This window comes from Ptychodera flava, chromosome 14 (assembly GCF_041260155.1).
Source record: "Ptychodera flava strain L36383 chromosome 14, AS_Pfla_20210202, whole genome shotgun sequence".
In the NCBI taxonomy this organism is placed as follows: Eukaryota; Metazoa; Hemichordata; class Enteropneusta; family Ptychoderidae; genus Ptychodera; species Ptychodera flava.
Genome location: NC_091941.1, coordinates 19,924,309 through 19,947,423, shown reverse-complemented (window position 1 = coordinate 19,947,423; position 23,115 = coordinate 19,924,309). Strand labels below are relative to the sequence as shown.

Genomic DNA, 23,115 nt, shown 5'->3' with positions numbered 1-23,115 from the left:
GTTACAGCCTTAAAATCTCTCTTCAGCTTTTCATATTGAAGCGCATCATAGTAATTAATACGGTCGACAGTTGGCAATATACATGTTCGTCGCGAATCTATAAATGCAGACTTTTGAACGGTGAAATAAAAGAGAAAAACACCCGTTGTTTCGTTTATTAATGATCTTAATCAAACCACTTCCTTTATCTATGAAACAAGACGATTTGTTGTTGATATATTCCATTTTACACATTCGGATATTACTTTCTCTAAAAAAATGTACTCAGCTCCATTACGCGCCAAATTCATGAAACTAACAACAGCTGTGAAATGTATATCGCTGTAAAGATTTTTACAAGTGATTTAACAATAAATCCATCTATTTATTAACTGAAAAATTTACTCTTTACTCGCCGCCTTACATTTAGGTCTGACCTTGTCGGAATAGAATAAAAAAACAACTACCAATCATCATTACATTAAAATTGATTGAATCACAGAAATAAATGGCTAGTGCATTATTCAAAAAGCTATGTGATCCAATTTGACGATTCAAAAGAGAAATTTCATTCTAACGATTAGGGCATGCATGCCGACGCACTATTGATCTTTTATAATTACCCACAGACGGTCAGACGTTGAGGTCTTTCACACTTTCAGGTTACAAGCTGCTGACAATGCACACCCTGTAATGCGATATCACGTGAGCACTCTTGTACATATAAGAATGTGTGAGCTAAAAGCACGCTGGAGGAGTCTGCATCGATCAGTAGTGTCGCATCTGTCATATCAAAATAAAATCCGGATAATAAGCGCCGATGCGTTCGTCGTCACGTGATCTCAGTGACATGCATTCACACAGAAAACGCCTATCTCATTCAACAAGGCGTAGCGCCAAATGTTCACCCACACAGTTAAACACAGCTAGGAGCAAGTCATTTCAAGATATGCATTTCAATTTTTTGAAACACGACTTCTTCGAAGGAAAGATAATTGATGCCAACCAGAGCGTGGAAGTCGGCTTGGTATTTTTGCTTTTGAAATGGAAATATAAATTACACAAAATCTAATTAACGAAATCTAATTAAACACCTTACCATCAAAGAATCCTTTCTTTGCAATAATACCAAGTAAATCGAAAGAAAAGTCATTTCTCACTCACTTATACATGTAAACAAACAAAACAAGCAAACAAACAAACAAACAAAACAAATATTTATCTTCATTCAATTCGGTTGCGGTCGCTTTCACAATTAATAGATAAATTTGTGTAAAACTTAGTGATTTCAAGAATGAGTTAATATCCCTACAATGGTTGCCGTAGAGTTAATGGAATTTTAAAATATTTGACCACAAATTCATAATAGCCTGAACGTGACTCTTTGCGGTTTGCTGATTGTAGATTTCCAAATTAAACGAATTTTACGAAAACAGATGATGGATCCGTCAAGCATAGTTAACTAGTAGGTATCAGAATGACACTGGGTTGGCCTGAATCAGTGTTTTGTTTAGCTATGGAACATAATGATAATTGGCTTGTCTTACAGCTTGTAACATTTGTGTGTAGGTTTCCATTGATGACTTCGATTAAACATGTTCAAATTTACTAACAAATATTTTGCGTTGGGTAAACGTTTTAGAATTTTCAAATATTTTTTCCTTAAAAAATCTTTTTCCATTATACCTCATTCCTCATAGTTTTCCTATTTGATTTGTAGGTTCCAAGAGATGACCTTATTCCTATGAAGTGATTTTCATATTACGTAGGGCCTACTCCAGGAGGGAAAACTTTGTCGAAAAAAAATTATTTAAGATTGTTCAATATTCTTAAATTTGTTGTAATATTTCGTGGAAAAAATAGGAAGATCTGTGGCCGTTGTCTTGATATTTTTGAGTTTTAGGTGCAATTCACCGATATACTTAGTTCGCTGAAGATATAGTTACCTACGTCTAATCTTGAATGCCAAGACATTTCTCGATGCAGATTTCATCTGACTAAGTTTATGGTCATGAAAGCAGGTCCAATTTTACTCACTAGCGCGAAGTCTTTACATGATGGTCTAAACAATGAAACCCGTCAAAATCGTATCCCGTCTAAACTGGAAACCTGTCTAAACTGAACCCTTTTCCAAGTCCCATTCCAACAGAACTCTTTAAAAGGACATCTAGTCTATAAACCAAACACCTCCAAACTGAACAATTTTCTCAGTCCCTGAACGGTTCAGTTTAGACAGGTTTTACTGTACCTTCGACGCTCTGCTATGGTTTGTCCACGATACAACAGGCGTTCCTCAACAAATCAAAGAGCAAAACATGGGAATCAACATCAGATGTAGACCTATAGTGTGTTAAATATCGTTTTTGTACTCGATGAAACTCGGTGGCCATTGATGAGACGAGAATTAACGTTATCCTGACAGTTATGACCGAATAATTAAAATTTGCCGTGATTACAAGCAGACTTTAGCTTTTCTTTCACAGGGTGACTTGTTGCAGTATCGCTAAGATTTGTTTGAACAACTAGCACCAACTTTGTGGACTTAAAATCTTTGGAGACTTTTGACTTCAGCTGCAATTTTGGGGACAGCATAATGCAAATTGAAGATGCTTTTAGTGAGTTTCAAGTGTGATTCAAAACGTTCGATGGAAGCTAAAAAATCATTGTTGAAGTTCTCTGAGACGAATCTAGTTGTAATTTTACGGGGAGTATATAATGTCTGAATAATTGCAATGTAATTCGGAAATACGTGAATTTTGATTCGCACAACTTAGCTGGGAAAACCACTGTCAGGGAGGCCATGATAAACAAACAAGCAAAAAATATTAAAAAATTAACCAACCAATATATGAACAAAACAAACAACCAACCAACCAGTCAAACAAAAATGAGCAAACAATAAATAACAAATAAACCAGCAAAAACACTAACACACAAACAGGGAAAACAACAAATCGAATAAGAATTGGCATAACTGACTGAACAACATATAGAGCATGTTCAAAATGTGACGTCACTATCAAACATTGGATAGTGATACTGACGTTCTTGTTGGTTATTTATTATCTATTCATTGCTTTTTTTTGATTCTTTGGATGTTTGTTTTATTTATTTGTTTGCTGGGTTTTTTGTTACTATTTTTTGTTTGTTTATCCTGGCTTCCCTGTGGGAAAAACCAGCTGAAACAGTTCTGGACCTACTTTGAATGCATGCCTGCAAATGAACTGTAAGGCAGAAGACTTCACTTGGCAGCGGTGACCAGGCGAACCCGAGCCCCCATAGCAGCTGTGGAAACTGGGATCTGAAAATTCTCTGACCAGAGTGTGATTACATTGAAAGGTGAAAAGAAAGCTGACGCCAAGATCGCACTCGTTGAGTAAAAATAGAAGCATCTGTGGAATCTGAGAGCGGTTCATTAAAAGCAACCCAAGTGTTACATTTCACCATTATCTTGGGTACCATTATTCTCATCAAACAGTGTAATACTCAGTGTATCATGTCTTACAACACCGTGTTTCCAATGCCTTAGCTAATGGACTGGCAAAATGGCTCTTTCACTTTTCTCTGTTAGGAGTACCTGTTACGGTGACACATAATCTCAAATGAAAATAGACAACTCAGAGTAAGCTTGATAGATATGGGGATTATATTGTTTTATTTCGGTGTCCCCTGACAACCACGAAAAAAAAAAGATACATAAACATAAAACATTCCAATTAAATAATGCATCACATTTGAATCATAATAGCACTTTGCAGAAAATCTAAAAAAAACACTTCATAAAAGGAAATTATTTGTTTGTGATTGTACCGCATTCAAACCTACACATACAGCTTGGAAATGGTTATATTAGAATAAAATAGTACATGAAATGTGTCAATGAACCGTTTGTGAGATTACAAGAGCGGTTGAAATGAGCATACTGAGAGCAACTGAAATGGACATACCAGAAATGGAACACAGTACCTGACTGAAAGGTATACATATTGTCTGTTTGCAATGGCACAGCATGTGCACATGTTCAAAAATGCATTTATTAAATTTTCAATTTCCTATAACTGTCTACTGGCCTCAATATTGCTGACCACCTGTTACATGCTTTCACAAGTTTTGTTTCTGTAAGCTGAAGTTTAGGCTGCCGTCACATTAAAACAACAGAGAAAAAAAACCCCAAAATATGAATAAAAGTGAAACAAAGAAAATCGCTGAGAGAACCATTTCTGTAAAGGGAACAAAACAGGTAACAGGCTGTTTCTGATTTCAATGAAAATGACAAAACCAGATTATGGTATTATTCTCAGATACGGCTATGAATGGCTATGTCCATTACAGATAAACTATCTTTGCATTCCAGGCACAACATGTATTACCCCTTTACACATTCTGTGCATTGATTTACATCCAAATACATGTAATAAATAAAATGAACCTGAGACATTGGACATATTAAAAACCTGTATTATAATAGCTGCCAATAAAGATTCACCGTGAACTGAACCATTCTTAGAAATACAAAAAAAATCGATTTACTTTATTTTTTCCCCCTGTTTCAGTTATTGTATCAATTCAATATCCCTTGCAACACAAAAAAAAGAGCAAAGCCAATTTTCCCGGTAGATTTGTGCCTTCTTTATTAACACTGGGGGAGGGGGAGGGTAAAAAGGTTCACGTCAATTTTTCAAAATGTTCGAATCAATTATCGCACATTGCCACAATCCCTGTGGATTTTGTTTATTCACAATCACTGATCACATGGTGCATAGAGCAGGCCAATCAGATTTTAGGAATTCAGTCAGGTGATAAGATTGCATGGCAAGATATGAGCAAGGTTAGGTGAAGACAGAAGCACTGGCTGTATCAAATCCCTTTTTAACCCGACAATGTTTCCAAATTTGAAAGAGACCAACTTTTAGTATGGCCAGTTGTAAAATAATTGCTGGTAGCTTACAATTTTCCATATATTGTGTGAAATGATGAGAAATACATCCCTCGTGCAAATTGAAAAAGAAAGGAGACATTTTAGATCATGATATATACAACAGTGAAAATTAACATCACGGAAAAATGAACAACCCACACAGTATCAGACATTTGTCCTATCAAAACAAAGATTTCACATACAGAGTCACTGCATGTCACTTTATGCGTACACTGGAGCGAAACTTACAACAGAAATTATGAACGCTTGCTGTTAAGATGGCTGGGACATTTTAAAATTTACTTCAAATTGCTGAATGTTGACCTGAAGTTGTGACAATTATCAGTAACTTCAAGCTTGGCCAAGAGTGGTAAGTGCCCATATAAAACAGCCTTCGCAGCAGGGCTAGCATCTTTGTGTATCGGTTACAGTTTTTGTGTTTATGGTACTTTTTGAACATCCAATCGATCCGATACCTTTATTCTGATGTGCGAATCTGAGTGTGTAAATTGATAGACAGCGTATGTATGTATTTTAAACTCCTACTTGATGAAGTGAACGCTGCTAGTCTCAGACAAGCTGGCAGTCACTGATAATTTTGAGCAAACTTTCAGCAATTTCACGTAAATTTTAAAATGTCCCAGTCGTCTTAATGGTGAGCTTTGTTAATTTTTACAGTATGGCCATGGGCTGGTTAGTAACAATGGGTATCTTGGAAAGAACTGACCAATAAAGCCACGGAAAGGTAGTATTTTTCTGATATGATAAAAGCGACAGCTAGAAAATCAAATGTGATCTGACAAACAAAGGAAAAGCAACAAAAAAATTTTTTTTTAAAAGTACGTAAGTCAAAGATGCAAGTTTCAAATTAGCTTTTAAGCTTCAAACTAGAGATTAGAATAAGTTTAAAAAACGCTGCGTAAAGTAAATTTGTCTTCCCCTACGAAAAGATACTGGCAACGTGCAGTTCTGAATTGTTCAGTCACTAGCTACTCCAATGTAATGCAGATGAAGACTGCAGGAACCATCCTGCCATGAGAAACCAACCTTCAAATAATTCAGTGTGAAGCCAAAATTAGGTACAGATCACGGTTATATGCAGACGAGATTTCATTTGTGTAAGATTCGATTCATAGTTAACTCACAGATTCATACATTAGAGAGTTTTTGCAAAATATTCGAAAACCTGATTTTACCACCTGCATATGAAAAAGTGCGGGTGACCTCCTGCTCAGGCTTGCACAATTAATCGGTGAGCAGGTGCCACATTCTCAAAAAAGTGAATCCAGGATAACGTTCATTTGTTCAAAATATCAAATAAATGCTCAATTTCTAGTAAGAATACTTCCATATAATTTCAGCAGATGGATAAATTTACTTTTAGATGATTGTAAATTAATGATTTCATCTTGATCTGCACTGGAAAATGAACTGTGTATAAATTACTCAAATTAAATACAGAATAATATTAATTTAATAATTATGAAAGAATTACAAAATTATTTAGAGGTTTTTGATCAATTTAAGCCATTGGTACTCATTGCAAATACATTATAGATACCATGCTGTCTTCAGTTGAGGTGAAATCAATTAATTAATTATTGGTGTCACTTACCATCATCAGGCAAGAACATTAAAAATGTGAAAAGTGCATTGACCTTTGCACTTTTCACCATTAAACATCTGTATGCATTAAAAAAACATCAAATGTATTCTGGAATTACTTGCAAACAATTACATTTTGACATTTGTTTCAAACCTATGTTGTCAGGGTATTAACTGCACTTAAGGAAGTGGATATTTGCAGGATTTCAAACTCTGCAGCAATGTCAGTTTCTCCTTGAAAGCTTGTCTTGTGTTCCTCAAGGTAACAAATTTTCATGCTGTTTGATCAGATAAGAAAAAATGATCCCCCTAGTTTATTTTATGGTGAATATTGTGAATACTGGTCCATAGTTCCTTCAGAATTTGTCAGTGCTGTGTGTAGAAATTCCCATTCTCTGCAATCAGTTGACCATCTGTTGGGTTGCATTTCATCAGAGCCATCTACACACTCACCGGAGCCATCTTACGCATAGTAACACGGGGAGACAAGCAGGTCGGTCAGTACCACCAGCTGATCATCGGTGAACTGCAGTTTGTGCTCTTGCCAGTTATCATGGTGTGTTCTCTTGAAGTCTGATAGAGTCTTTTTCACCGTCATCTGCACATGCAAGGAAAAAAAGCATACTGTCACATTTCACATGTCCAATTCACATTCACGTTGTCATGGCAACCAACAGCTACATTTTGCATGGCAGATGTTTCAGGTTTGCAGAGATAGCAGCACACAGACACATGACTACCAATAAGTGTCTTACACATTCCTGCTACAGCATAATGATAAACAGTTACTGACTACAACTTTCTTAATTGGTGAATTAATTAATATTATAATAAAGTCACATTTTACTGAAGACTCACAAGTGGGACAATATTCTTGCAAACTACTTGACAGACAAAGGCATGTGATACGGAAGTCACAAAAATCAATTACCCTTTTCATAAATTTTTGTGCCCTGGCTACAAACTCAACCTAGCATGTTATTCAAGATAACAATAACAGGCAAAGCAATATGATAAAATGGGAAAATGTTTTGGTCATGACAGAACAAGAACAGATGCATATTACAGAGCAATTGTACTTTATTGGAATTCAAAAAAAAAAATATTAATAATCCTACTGTCTATGATTTTATCTGCCATCAGAAAACATGAATCTATCTCCAATTCTGTAAGTGGGAAACTGTGATTTCTTCCATATTTGGTGGTGACAGTGGACAAATATAAAATATTTTCTCACATGATAAATTTATGAAGAGAAACATATTCATTCTTATTAGCAATTACCATGTTTATAAACCTTCAATAACGCTTTCTGGAAAACAGTGCACTTAAAACAACATAAATTTGATTGAGAATATTTTCCCCGGGAACTGAGAATTTAAAATTGCTCATTTCCTTTGACTCTCTGAAAGAAAAAAAAATGAGCAATAAAGAAATAGAGGTCATTTCAGAGACGGTGTAGGTCCACTGCAAAATGGATAACCAGTTTAACAATCTATCATCCATACATGCATCCGCACAGAAGTTAGATGTGGTTCAATATTGGATCAGTTCATATTGACAGGCGTTCCCTTTTGAGTAACCTTGACATTCTGTGCCGGTGATCAATTTACTATTATGGTTGATCTACGATGATATTATAACTGACGACTAAGGATGTACATAAGGGCAAAATTATGACAAAGGGCAAATACATGCACACGACAGATGGCAAATAAACAAATCTGAGCAGTGAGATATTTTAAAAATACTGAAGGAGGCGGATGCACCAAAGATATTTTAGTTTTCACGTGCAATAATTAACTGAGCAACTCCATGCTTTTCTCTTCCCTATGCTTCTGAAACTCTGTACTTACGTCGACTTGTTTACCAGAAATTACTGTTTTTAATTTTCCTGATTCAACTGCTATAACTGTGATATGCGTAAAAGTTCACACACACAAAAGTGTTTTTAAATGCAGATTCCGTGACATGATATCATCACAGGCTGCAGCGCATGGTTTCATGGCATTCATGTTAGGTCTGTTCAAATTTTGATACACAGATACAGACCATTGTAGGGAAACACACTGAGTGCTGAACACAACACTGAATAGGGGCGCCTTGTGTCTCTCACTCAATACACTGAAAGACGGACATAAAGTACATCATCTTAATGAGCTGTGGCAGACAATCCATGTGAGATGCGTACATCGCTGTGGCACAGGTTTACACTATCTCATGCACTAATGCCCAAATTGACTGATTAGAGTAACTTGCCAAGCAAGTTCTAGAAAACAGACTTTTCTAAGGAGCTCAAATTTGTGCATTGAACCACCCTGACCAAAAACCCCCAACCCAAAGAGGAAGGGTAGGGGTATGTTTACACCTACATGTAGCAAGATATTACTTGAAAAACTAACTCGCTCTAAGCTGAGATTGAGTACGAACGAGACACTAATCTTGGCACTTATCCGGAGATTTCTCATCAAATACAATAATATGGTAATATGATACAAAGACTATTGTCCAGGATGTATATATGCGAACATAAAAATGGTTTCAGGACATTTTCAGTTTTTACAGCACGGTAATATCATGACATTCACTTAGCTTGGGTATGAGCTGGTATCCATGGCAACAACGCTGGCAGCTAATATGGAATATTCATTTAAAATTTTAATAACAGGATGAACAAAATTTCATCTTACCCCTCAGCACTGAAATTCAAAGATCTATATGTGCCATCTACGCTAGGGACCAATCACAATAAAAATTTCCTCACAAATTCTCAGAATAGGTGGCCTGGATTGTATGTGAGTACACACACAGAGAAATATCCAGAACCATGCAACAAATACACAAAACCTGATCTCATTACACTCCATGAACTTGTAATCTTCGTAATATGGGTAAAAAGCTTTGATATGAAACATAAGACATGGACTTTCTTTGTGAATCAAAACCTTTCCATTTCACTGGAAAATAATATCTCCCAACTGACGATGGAAATGCCTTCACCGTGGCAACAAAATCAGGAGAAGCCATCAGACTTGAAATCAGACGTCTGTTCTGATGTTGTCTCATGAAATTACCGAACTGTTGAATCCTGAGAATATCTGGCATGATTCTGAATCTCAATCCTCACTATACGCTGTCAGTAGGACTGAAGCAGCCGGTGACATTTGCAATGTGTCAATTACTGGGGGGTTTTTTTCATATCCTGCCGCCAACACGTAATAATCTTAAAAGCCAGATATTTATTTCCTAGTGAATGCAAGAAAAATGTCTTGAATGTCACACTTGGCTCGGCTTGTGGCAATAAATTGCCTCAATCCGTATCTATTTGCAAAGCAGAGGCAGTAGAGCAGCCGGAACACCTGATGACTCTGGAAACCGTGGATTTTTCCAGAAAGATAAATATTCCCAGTGCGCATGCTCCTGTGAAAATTTCTCACATGTCGATGGCAATGACTCACTCAAGCACTGGCATAAGAAAATAACAAAGGGGAAGAAGCGGTTGCTGAGGCAACACGGGCTCATCGTTGCCCTGCAGGGATCTGGACAGTGTGTGGAAATTACATCTTTATTTTGGAGATAATGAAAAGGATGATATAGTGATATCCTTTGTAGTACAGTACTAAACATCTAGTGAGTTTTCTTTTTCCATTTTTTTGTAGTTGTTGATTTTGCTCTGATATTATGAAAAGATACATTTTAAACCAAAAACAAAAATTATTTTTCAAGCCAGCTCACAAACAACCCTCTACATTCTAGCTAAAAACAAATAAGAACAATACCTAAAGGTATACAGTCACCTGTAATCAAAATATGTCCATATATGGTGAAAGGGGCGTTCCTTGGTAATGCCCATGTGAGGGCAATGTTTTTAAAAAGCAGCCACCCACTTAAAATCTGTGATTGGTTAGATTTTCTTTTTCCATGGTAACTGTGGCAAATTTGGAACAAGTGACAGTATACCTTTAATTGGAAAGTGTTGTCATTGGTGAGGGTTACAGCTAATACACAAAGCATGGATCCACTTCCTTAGTCAACTACTGCAGTCAAAAAGGTTAAGCATCAACATGTCTCCCTAAAGGGGCAAACCTGTTTTGACACAATAATGGACGCTCAAGGGTTGGATAGGAATTTCATGTCATTGTACTGTAAGTGTAGCCTCTATAGTAACAATTCTACAGACTTTAGAAGCAAAATTTGGTAAGATTTTTATTATCTGACGAAAATTGCAAAATACCATGAATATAAAATCCCACAAATTTTACCTTGCAAGTTCGAATGCAAACCTGAAGTCTAGCTGTAGCATTAACAAGTCATCGTTGATGACACAGTCCCCACTTGTTAATGGGTACTTTGATTACAGGTCCTCAGAGAGGATAAAGTCCTCTTCATTAGGTCTGTGATCAAAATACTTTTTAATAAATTCGCTTGATACATGTCTGAGTTGTGGTTCAGGACATGAAAAAATCGTAATAAATGGCCACACGGTGGCCATATTGGATCTTATCACAAAACAATTCAATGTGCATGTGTGTGACATAGGTCAAAGTCCTTGTACCAACTTTGAATAAAATCGGTTGAGATATGCCTGAGTTATGGCTCTGTACATGAAAAAATCGTAACAAAATGGCTGCATGGAGGCCATATTGGATCATATCACAAAACAAATTGATGTGCATGGCTATAACATTGGTCAATATCCTTATACCAACTTTGAATAAAATCGGTTGAAAACATGCCTGAGTAATGGCTCTGTACATGAAAAAACTGTAATAAAATGGCCGCCTGGTGGCCATATTGGATTGTATCACAAAAAAAATTGACATGCATATGTATGACAAAGGTCAATGTCCTTGTATCAAGTTTGAATAAAATCGGTTCAGATATGCCTGAGTTATGGCTCTGTATATGAAAAAATCGTAACAAAATGGCCGCATGACAGCCATATTTGATCGTATCACAAAACAAATTGAGGTGCATATGTATGACATAGGTCAATGTCCTTGTACCAACTTTGAATAAAATAGGTTGAAACATGCTAGAGTAATGGCTCTGTACATGAAAAATCATAATAAAATGGCCGCCTGGCAGCCATATTGGATCGTATCACAAAACAATTAATCGACGTGCATCTGTATGACATATGAAGTAGTCCATTTACTAAGTTTGAATGAAATCGCTCCAGGCGTCTCTGAGATATCTGCTTGAACGGACGGACGGACGCACGCACGCACAGACGCACGGACGCACGCACGGACGCTCGCACGGACATGACCAAGCTATAAGTCCCCCCGGACGGTGTCCGTGGGGACTAACAAATAAATACCTGTAAAAATGTCCGCCTTGACTTTTATGACTTACAAGCCGGCCTTTCATTTTTTAATGCTTCCATGGCTAAGCCACGGCCATTTGTCTTTCAAATGCCTGTTTTCTGAGTCAAGTCACAGATACATACTGACGTGCTGTCAAATGAACACATGTGAAATGCATTTTGAACATGCCGCATCATTCAAAAAAAAAAAGAAATACATCCCTACCTCGATTGGTTGAGGGTCGTGTAAGTGGTTGCCAAGGTCCATCAACACCTGGGGCATCCATTGTGGGACGTCGTACGGGTACGCCTGAATGCAGGCACTCAAACCTAGCACACCGGCATGCCTTTGGATGAGCGCTGTAAAAATACAGAGAAAGAAAAATCACAGCAGGTGCGCAACACAGGGGATGCAAAAATTCACATCACCATAAAAGTCTCCTGAATATCATGACAATTTATCTCACGTCATGGAGTATGAAATACTCCACTTCCTCACAGGTTCCGTTTTAATAAATTTACATTTCTCTGTATATTATGAAAACGTACGAACGCAAATTATAGTTTTGAACGAATTTCAAATTTTGGTATTTTGGCCGGAACAAATTGTGAAGAGGCCACCATATGGATTATTGAGAGGCCAGGTATACTGCAGTGTGAAACTAAAACATTCTCTTCAAAACTGAATGGTGTACATAATGGACATGCAATACTTTCTATTCAAGAGTAATCATAAATATTTCGTTCAGTGTTTCCTATATTTGCTACAATGATATAATGAATTATTCATTAAAATAAAATGACGATACAAAAAAATCTAGAGATGAATTCTATGCTGCATTCTGATTTCATGATAAAATCAGTCCATAAATTCCACAATCATGTATGCTTATCTTTCGCTTCATGGCAACATCGAATATAGGATTAAAGCTGCAAGCAGCGTTGGCGGGGCCCAAGCGGTTGCCATGGTTGAAAGTACTTACACTGATGATACAATGTGCAAATTTTGAGCTTCCATGTGCCTCGTGTGTGGAGAAATCTGTAGACTAATTGTTAACAAATTTGAAAATACATTTAAAAGCTCACGCATCTCACTTCTCATGTTAAATGATTTGAAAAGTATGCTTGACAGAGAGAGGCGAACAAAAATTTTAAGTACAATTGATGTATACCATCATAGCTCATTCTGGAAATTTAACATGTGTTGATAAATCCTGAAACTAGTTGTTATACATGAAAACTTCGTGTCAAAGATCGTTTTCCCCATTTCCCATTTACATGACTTTGAAAAGTGTGTGTCATAGACAAATGGGAAATAGCATTACAATAAGTTTCCACTGATTGTGTCGTCACTTGTAAGCCATACAGACTGATGTGATGACAAGAAAAATACAGTTTTTTCTCATCCTCGCGCGTGTCAATTCGATCTGCTGCGACCACCTATTTTTTGCTCATGAGGAAATAAATGCAAAAAAACTGCAAAAAATACATCACGATTGTGCCTGTATAAAACAGAACCATTAACTAATAATTGACACGAACATTCCATTCAGAACTGTACATGTATTTCACTCTTATATTACTCTGTGAAAAATTTGCAAATGCTGCACTTAAAGTCAAACCGCTGAACTGTTGCTGTACAAAAATAATAAAGCAACACTGCTGTACATTTATCTCTGCGTGCATTCGTATGTTGTTGTCATTTTTTCCCGCGTTGTTGATTGAAGAATGAAAAAAGAAACCCGCGTCACCACATAATTTTTGAAATATGTCTAGGATAAGAAAGAAACGTTTTATTTTTCTTGGCGTACCAGTTGTTTTGATGACCTGTACACTATGAATTTCAAAATGTTGGGTAGAACAAAAAGGTGTTCTTCAAAACCTGAAAAGTCCAAATATTAAACTGCAAAAGTTACTGGCATAACAAAGTATGGAGTTGTCACTCAGGAAACAAATGCTAAACATCGTGATAAAAGTTGAAACTACTGTCTCTTTTATAAGCTTAAAATTTGGCACACAGTCCATGTAGCCGACAATGAGATGCAAATGATATGCGGTTAAGGTCTCCTCTACTAACTTTCAGCTGGTTGCTCACTTTCTACTATTTTTATAGTATTTTATACAAAGGCACAGACTTATTCTACCTACAACTTAAAACTGATAGTGGTTTTTTAGCTCATTCTTTACTATTTTTCATAGTTTTTGGTAGCCGGTAACAGTTACTCGTGTTCGTGTCGGCTACATGGACGATCTGCCTAAAATTTGTATACGGTAAGAAGATTGGGTCGCTGAACAAATCATAACAGCCTTGAGTACGAATCCTCCTTTTTAAGTGTCAAATAATACTAGTCCTGGGCACTGTTTCTGTTGAGTGAAATGCTCCCTTGCAGTAACTTTAAAGGCTAGTTATATTTGTCAAAAGTTAGGCGTATGCGATGCAGCTATATTTAATAGTTACAAACCTATAATCGCTATCAATGCAGTACTATTCATATTGCTATAGACAACGGCACGAAACCTGCTTCAGCATACCAGTTTTTCAAACGAATTAGATATCCATTCTCGTAGAAGTTCAAAAGTAAAATACTCTCAGACTTGAGAAATGTGTGCATTTTAGACTTTCAATACATTTGCTTTACGCTTGAATTTGGCAAGGAGCTTTGGTAGCTCCATGAATTTAGCAAGCGATGCTCGGACAGCGCACAGGGCCAGGGTTCATCACCAAAAACGTCAGTGCGTATTCACGGCCAGCTTGAATCATGCCAGGGATCGCGGAAATCACGGATCATAAATCCAAATGTTCATGTCTATTATGTAAAGAGAACCCTAAAATATAAAACACATAATGATTTGATATGGAGAAACATATTTTTGTTTCACTGACGGTCAAGTTAAATGCTCAAATATCGCGACAAGACTTGAATGCGGAAGTAGGTCGACTGTACTCGGCGGACGAGCGAGCGCCTTCTCTGAACATTTGTTTACAATATCACGTCAGAATACACTGAAAATTCTTGCGAAATTTTTAAGGAAGCCAATTCACGTTGGAAAAAAAGAGCCGTATGCTTTTGACCATGCCGTTCCTAACTTTACAAATTCCAGTCGACTTTCCTACTCTCATCATAAACTTTCTTTCCATGTCATATCTTACTTGCGCTTAGAACCTGCGTTAGGGGTGGTTTCTCTCCAATATTGGTGGAGCTGCTTAAGTCAAAATCGAAAGTTTGCCGTTTTTGCTTAGTTTCACCGTCACTTCGATCCTTCAGTGTTCCAACGCCGGTAACAGACACTTCGTGTTCGTGTCGGCTACATGGACGATCTGCCAAAAGTAGTGTTTGCCGAGAACGTTTCGGCAAAAATTAGCCAAACTTGCGAATCGAATATTGCACTATGACGTCATCACTTTGTCTGTCCACGCGCTGTCCTGCATTCAACTTGAGACGTAATGCTTTATCTCTGTGCATTTTACTGCGTACACTGTGCAGTGCAGTGTCCTCGCTCGCATTTGCGATTTGGCGAGCAGGCAGCGGAAACACTGCCTGCGTCATTGCGAACAAAGGACGGGCATAACGTGCCTTATTTTCAAGCAGGCGATTTATGTTTGTTTTTCAGATTTCGTCCATTGAAAATCCTACCCGCACGCGAACGGCAAACAAAGAATTTATTTTATGGCACCTAATGTAGAGTGTTTGGATAACATACACAAGAAAGTTCTAAATTAGTCATGGAGTTGATCGTTGAGACTAAATAGTGACAGTAGTTGTACTTGAAGCAAACGTTTCTAGCATTTTTGTTTCTTACCTTGGTCTCACTCAAGTGCACAATCATGCTTAAATATTCAAACCTTGGAATTGAGGAAGTGCATGTTTACTGAGTGTTCCCACTGTAATAAGCTGCGCATCAAACATTCTGAACAGCTACACTAACAACTGATATGGTCGCACCTATTTAGACCTATAACAATGGCAAGAGCGTCCAGGTCTGATTAACCATTTTACCTGCAGGCTGTGAGTGACGATTTTTCAAATCGCAGGTAATGAGTCGATAGCCTGTGATTTCAGCAACAGTGATGCAATACAGTTTTCTACAATTATTTTACCTCTCACTTTCTGATTTCAAAATGTTATGACAAACAGCCTATAAGCTTATCCAATAAAACATCCTTACTTCACAATGTTGACATTTTAGTTTCAATCAGGGACTTAACGTCTATCTCATCGTCACCACGTACGACTGCGCTCCAGCGAGTTGTCATCGTAGGTATTGTGATGATATATTAATCATCACTTGACAAACATCAATAACTGAAAAATACCGTCAATGACGCTGTACCTTCTCTAATGTGTGGCCAGGTCAGGTAATTGGTTGTTGGCATGGAGTTGTTGGTAAATAGTTGATGATGTAGGGGCATGAGGTGGGATATGGACCCAAAGAACCCAAAAGATGATTAAATACATCAATCAAAAAAATTCTAAGCTACAGTATAAACTGCCTAAAGATAGTTCAATGTGGAAAAAAGTTAAACAATTCAAAAAAAAAAAATTAAACAGTCCAAAATAGTAATGACGCACTTCCTTACTGACCTGAGTGCATGTGAAATACACACCTGGCATCTGTAAATTAAATGTATACCAAGTGATCATTTCCAGTCACTTTTAACTGTTTTTAATGGATTTTCCAAAGAGTCCTGTGGAAATGATGAAAAACGCTTATCTGGTCTTGTGTTTGTATAACCTCATGGCTGATAATTGTCATAGTATTGAAAAAAAATTGAAAGTGAAGAAATTACTGTTTTTAATAGGCCTATTTTCCTTGAAATACATGACCGTGTAAAGAATATATGCTAAAAGTGTTTAAGAGTAAATTTCTTTTCAAAAAATAATTTAATTTGTGACCAAAGGATTTTTATTCTTTGAGTTTACAAATTCAAACATTGCAATTTGTTCAATCATCTTGTGCAGTGCAAAATTATAAAATGACTGAAAAACAAAAAAATTGGCAGAATTACAGTCTTTGTGATGTAAAATTATGGGTTGACATCACGATAACTGTTAATCTGTTTGAAGTACTAATAAACTATAATTTAAAAAAGAAAAATTCATGCAGAAACGGTAAAATATATTGTCAGCAATGCAGTATTAATTTTGACTTTACATCAAAATATGCCTTTCCTGGATACCAAATATATAGGGCGAAATATCAGCCATGTTCAGCAAAATCCACACAACAGCATTGATCCTTTTCTAATTTGATTTGATTTGCTTATGTTATCCTTGTATGACAGTCAGTACAATATGGAACTTGAACACAACACAGTGAATAAGTATGCTGTAAATGAAATGGTGTGGCTGCATCCACATGCAGCAATAGGAGTGCCTTGTCTCTCACCCCTCATTTCCAACCTGTCCCATCCCTGAAAAATAGTTTGGTCTTATATTTATAATGTTAATAATTTCTGTATTTGTTAAAATGTGCGCATCTCAAAAACTTTTGATCATAAACATTTTCATTGTTTTTTATAGCTGACCAATCAGTTAACCTGTTTATTTTGAATATTTGCGCATTTTTCCTCAGTATTTGACATTTTCTGAACACCTTCTTATTCAGTTTGTCATTTTCTAAAAGTTTAAATGCTCCATTGTGTGGTCAAGCTTTCCACAAGCATCAAATGTGGTACTTCATATAGGAGGGTCTGCCTCTAGAGGGCGGGCATCATGAACACTCCTGTGTTTGTTGGTTAATTCCTCCACGTAAACTTCTGATTGTACTGTAAACATTGAACATGGCCGACGTCCGATTTTCCTGTCTAAAACTTTCACTCATTTTCGTTCATATGACTCTGAAACTCCAGGAAACGATTGGGAAGAAAGAGTTATCTTGAAATATTGAGGTACTCGCCGATATTTTGCAAAATTAAATGAGAAAAAATGCAAGGAAAATGCTGACAGGCTTACACAATGACAGTTTTCAGACTCGGAGGCATATGATCATCTCTGCAGATTAGCAACAGGCCCAGATCACGTGAGGCCATGAGGGGATATCCACGCAACTCAGTACCAATCACTAGCGCTCACAGAGTGAGCAAACACAAAGTGAGTACCCCTAACGTCAGCTCAGTAGTCTGTAATACGGTAGATTGTAGTCAACTAAGAAACTTGGAGAAAGGCTTAACACTGTGGCTATGCCGCTAGCCTAAGTCCCTTTTGATTTTTTGTCATAGCTCAAAATCGTTCTCCCACACCTCAACCTGAGCCATGAACACCCCCACCAGTTTATGATATGACCCATCACAATGGCATGACGTCCACGGATCTTGACAGACGGATGTCTTGACAGACGGAAGTTCTTGACAGCGGCATATTGGTTTTCAACTCTAATACCTTCTCTGTCTATAAATAGACACGAGAAGGTAAAAATGAGCTCGCGACAATTATTTTTCGTTGTAGTATGGACCACATTTTACAGCGCGATGACAGACTTTACTCTCTGATATGAACGTAAAACACAGATTCGATGCATATAGCTTGTTATAAGTTATTATCAATGCTTCTGACCAACGCCTTTATACACTGCGTAGGGGCTGGGATTATGGTTGCATAGAAATACCGGCTCAAGTTGACAGAAACCACAGTGCAGTCGAAAACTGCGCGCCTTATCTCTGTTAAAAACAATACGGCTGCTTTCAGACACCTTCATATAAAATTGCCCAAATAGCTTCATTCATGATCCTTGTATTTACCCGCGATTTGACAGAATTTATATCGTCTAGTATCGAAGCTAGAGTCAGTGCTTGGAAGTCGGGTTTGACCAAAACTATAAGGTGGTGAAATCTTCGATATATATCGGACATTAACCCGCGATTTGACAAAATCTAGTATCGTCTAGTATCGAAGCTAGAGTCAGTACTTTGAAGTCGGGTTTTGCAAAACCTGTAATGTGGTGAAATCTCCGATATATACCAGACATTTACTCGCGATTTTACAGAATTTGTATCGTCCACTATCGAAGCTAGAGTCAGTCCTTGGAAGTCGGGTTTGACCAAAACTGTAAGGTCACGCGTGGTGAAATCTCCAATATCGGATATTTCCCCGCAATTTGACAGAATCTATATCGTTCAGTATCAAAGTAAGAGTCAGTCCTTGGAAGTCGGGCTAGACCAGAACTGTAAGGTGGTGTAATTTCCGATATATATCGGATATTTACCGCGATTTGACAGAATCTAGTATCGTCTGATTTCGATATTAGGCCGCGTTCAAAAAAAGTGGTGGGGGGGGGGGCTGGAGGAATTCAGGGGGGGGGATTCGAAAATTTTTGGGGTAGTCGAGGGGGGGACTTGAAAGTTTTGCTCTGCCTATAGGGGGGGACCTGAAAATATTTTGACTCCCAACATTTTGATGTCGGCCAATGGTTCTAATGTTAGTAATAATTAAACAAACCCAGAACCGCTTTGTCTCATTTTATGTCTTTAATCTCGAAAAAGTCTAAAAATGTATGAATGTCATTAAATTTTCGTAGAACAAGTTGGCCTTGTAATGGGGCAGGAGCTACAACTGTTGATAATTTTTCAACATTTCTATGCAATTTATCAAACACATTTTCTTGGTGTCTCTCTACAGCATGCTGCTGAAAAACACAATATTCAGTTTTTCAACAAAGCCCGTTTGTCTAAATATTGGTGATAATTGAATGATGCAAATGCACGGTACATGTAGGCTGTGTTGGCAAGCTGAATACTGGATAGCTCAACATTCTGTAGGAGTAGAACAAGAACACAATTGTATAAACTGAACAAAAATATTGTCAAAATAAAAAGTTAATACAACTACTGCCCTGCTACTACATATTGGCAGTGACAGTGATACATGTAGCTCTGACTCTGATGTAGTTTAAGAAGAGTTTCGGTCATAGGACACTCAATTGACAGTGAAACATACATCTACTTGTACACAAGATCCAGCCAGAGAGCAACACATAGAAGACTAGGGGACTAACAGTTACCATGGATTTTTGAATTCTGGCATATGAGAACAATCAAATATTAGAGAAAAAAGATGGGGTCACCATACTTCATCTTATACAAATGTACGATGAAAAGTCAGTTTTTCTAAAATCACTTAAAATCAATATATAAAACCATTCATTCCAAGTTCATGCAGTGAATGAAATTTTCACATCTCATTGTACCAATAACACAAAAGTAAAACTTTAAACAGTAAAGACTCTAATTTAAATGGAAAAATGTGTGACTAAATGGAATCATTTATGTTATACAAATTTTGCCATTATTACACCCAAAATTTCTGAGATTATAACATTAATTTCATGGAATATTTTAACCTTCCAGTATTGTCAATTTTGTAAAACATTTTATAAGTGGCATCTGAGTTGTATGTCTTGTACTTTTGAAAAAAAAATTTCAGTAGGTCACTGTGCTCATTTTTTCACAATTTGGTTAAACGTAGCTAGGAATACACAATTTTCATACTCTCTCATGATTGTCATTTTGTGTGCTTTTCAGCTGGTGCCATTGAACTGGCCGGAGTTGGATAAACTCAAGTCGGCTTAGACTGAGAAATCTAAAAAGTTCACTGATGCATTTAAAAATGAATCAATTTAAGAACTTGCCCTAGGTATATGGCTCTACAACCTGCTGATAAGAGGTAGTGTTGAACATTTGCATGCAGAACGACACATTACATGTTTTTTTTTACTCTGCGTGCATTCCTAACAAATATGCGGCTATATGGTAATTTGGGGGGGGGACTTGAAAATTTTTGAGGGTATTGAGGGGGGGGGACTTGAAAATTTTTGAGGGTATCGAGGGGGGGGATCTGAAAAAAAATAAGATTTCAATCACGATTCCTCCAGCCCCCCCCCCCCCCTCACCATTTTTTTTGAACGCGGCCTTAGACTCCCCAAATCGCCGATAACTATATATCTGGTAAATATCGGTGATTTCACTGACCTTGCGTGCCGAGGAACAGGGCAAGTCATCCTAGTATTGTGTACTATCGATATTAGAGTCCCAAAATTGTCGATAAACATCGAGTAAATATCGGCGATTTTACAGATCTGGCGTACCGAAATATCGAACATTTACTGGCGATTTGAGAAAATCTAGTATCGTCTAGTAACGAAGCTAGAGTCAGTCCTTGGAAGTCGGGTTCGACCAGAACTGCATGTAAGGTGGTGTATTCTTCGATATATATCGGACATTTACCCGCGATTTGAGAAAATCTAGTATCGTCTATTGTAGAAGCTAGAGTCAGTCCTTTGAAGTCGGGTTTGGCAAAACCTGTAATGTGGTGAAATCTCCGATATATACCGGATATTTACCCGCGATTTAACAGAAAGTATATAGTCTAGTGTCGAAGCTAGAGTCAGTCATTGAAAGTCGGGTTTGACCAAAACTGTAAGGTAGTGAAATCTCCGATATCGGATATTTACCCTCGATTTGACAGAATCCAGTATCGTTCAGTATCGAATTTACAGTCAGTCCTTGGAAGTCGGGTTTGACCAGAACTGCAAGGTGGTGTATTCTTCGATATATATCGGATATTTACCCGGGATTTGACAGAATCTAGTTCGTCTAGTATCAATATTGGAGTCCCCAAATTGCTGATAAATATCTGGTAAATATCGGCAATTTCACAGACCTTGTGTGCCGAGGCACAGGGCAAGTCATTCTAGTATAGTCCCTAAATTCCCGATAAACATGCAGTAAATATATCGACGATTTCACAGATCTGGCGTACCGATGCATAGGGCAAGTCATTCTACTATTGTCTAGTATCAATATTAGAGTCCCCGAATCGCTGATAAATAAAGGGTACATTTCGGCGGTCACAGACCGGGCGTGCAATGGCACACAGCAATTACAGTGAAGTTAGATCAAGCTGCAGAACTTCATTAAACAAGGTGTTGTTTTAATAGATGTGTATCAGCGATTTTTATGACATTTACAGCTGGGCTTGATGTGGTCTTGTTTACATTTTTAATCAGGTACATGCTCTCAGTTACACAACACACCAGGGCCACTCCATGCATGTCAGATAGAGACACCACACCTTGCAATGTCATGTATCTTTCTTTTTTATTAGTGATGAACAAGTGAGCGTGTATTGAGACACCTACATATAAATTACCCAAATAGCTTCATTTATGATCCTTGACACTCACATATCAGCTGTGCGTAGACCCCAGTAATTGTGCCCTGGCGGGACCTTGTCTCTTATTCAGTCAATCACAGCAGTCGGCCACCCCTTAAAGCTAGTGGCACACTCCTCTAAGTACTTCCGTGGCAGTATACTTGACAAAGTCACCTTGCGTACAAAAGCTGGTCGCCAAAGTTGCCTTAAACAAGGCGCCGATATTAGGGTTCGTGTGACTGCTAGCTGAATTTGACAGCGGGCATTGCAGTCTGTTGTGCCGTCTTTGACTTTCAAGTGTACAATATAACATACATCACTGATCGATCTTCTGACTGACGAGGTTTTACACTGCAGCCTTATGCACATTGTGGCGACTTAACCGATCCAAATGCCTTTCGCAAACTTGAAAGTGCTCGCACTAAGAAAGATATGAGTAAAATTTCAGGTGAATCTGTGTGTTGATTTTTGAGAAGAAGAGTTTTAATGATGAAATTGCGATTGTGCTATATCCAATATGGCAAACAAACCACTTGACCGACCCCAACGCCTTTCACAAACTTGAAAGTGCTCACACTAAGGGTGACAGAAGTAAAATTTCAGTTGGATCGGTGCGTTGGTTCTGGAAATAATAGTTTTAAAGATGAAATTGCAATTTTTCACAAAATCCAATATAGCGGCCAAAGCACATGACCGATCCAAATGCCTTTCGAAAATGTAAAAGAACTGCCACTAGGGATAATGAGTGTAAAATTTTAGTTCAATCTGTACATTGGTTCTGGAGAAGAAGATTGCCAAGGATTAAACTGCGATGTACATAAAATCCAATATGACGGCCAAATTACGTGACTGATCAAAATGTTTTTCTGAAACTTAAAAGGACTACCACTAAGGAAAATAAATGTGAAATTTTAGTTCAATTGGTGTATTTGTTCTGGAGGAGAAGATTTTTAAAAATTGCATTACGATTTCACAAAATCCAATATGGCGGCCAAACCACGTGACCGATCGAAATGTTTTTTGCAAACTTGAAAGAGATCACCCTAAGGATGACTTGAGTAAAATTTGAGCTTAATCGGTGTTTTGGTTCTAGAGAAGAAGATTTTTAAAGATTAAATTACGATTTTTGCAAAATCCAATATGGCGGCCAAACCACG

The 23,115-nt window shown here is 37.4% G+C and overlaps 1 protein-coding gene across 2 annotated transcripts in view; it reads right to left on the bottom strand.

The window, feature by feature from the left end:
* Window positions 1-3,615: 3,615 nt before the first annotated feature.
* Window positions 3,616-23,115, bottom strand: part of LOC139149671 (proteasome activator complex subunit 4-like) — a 69,660-nt gene continuing 50,160 nt past the window's right edge. For both annotated transcript variants that reach the window (XM_070721530.1, XM_070721531.1), the window contains exons 39-40: window positions 12,037-12,170; window positions 3,616-7,100 (exon numbers count right to left, since the gene is read on the bottom strand). In XM_070721530.1, the coding sequence (XP_070577631.1) occupies window positions 6,966-7,100; window positions 12,037-12,170 (269 nt within the window). In that variant the 3' untranslated portion in view covers window positions 3,616-6,965. The remainder of the gene's footprint in view (window positions 7,101-12,036; window positions 12,171-23,115) is intronic.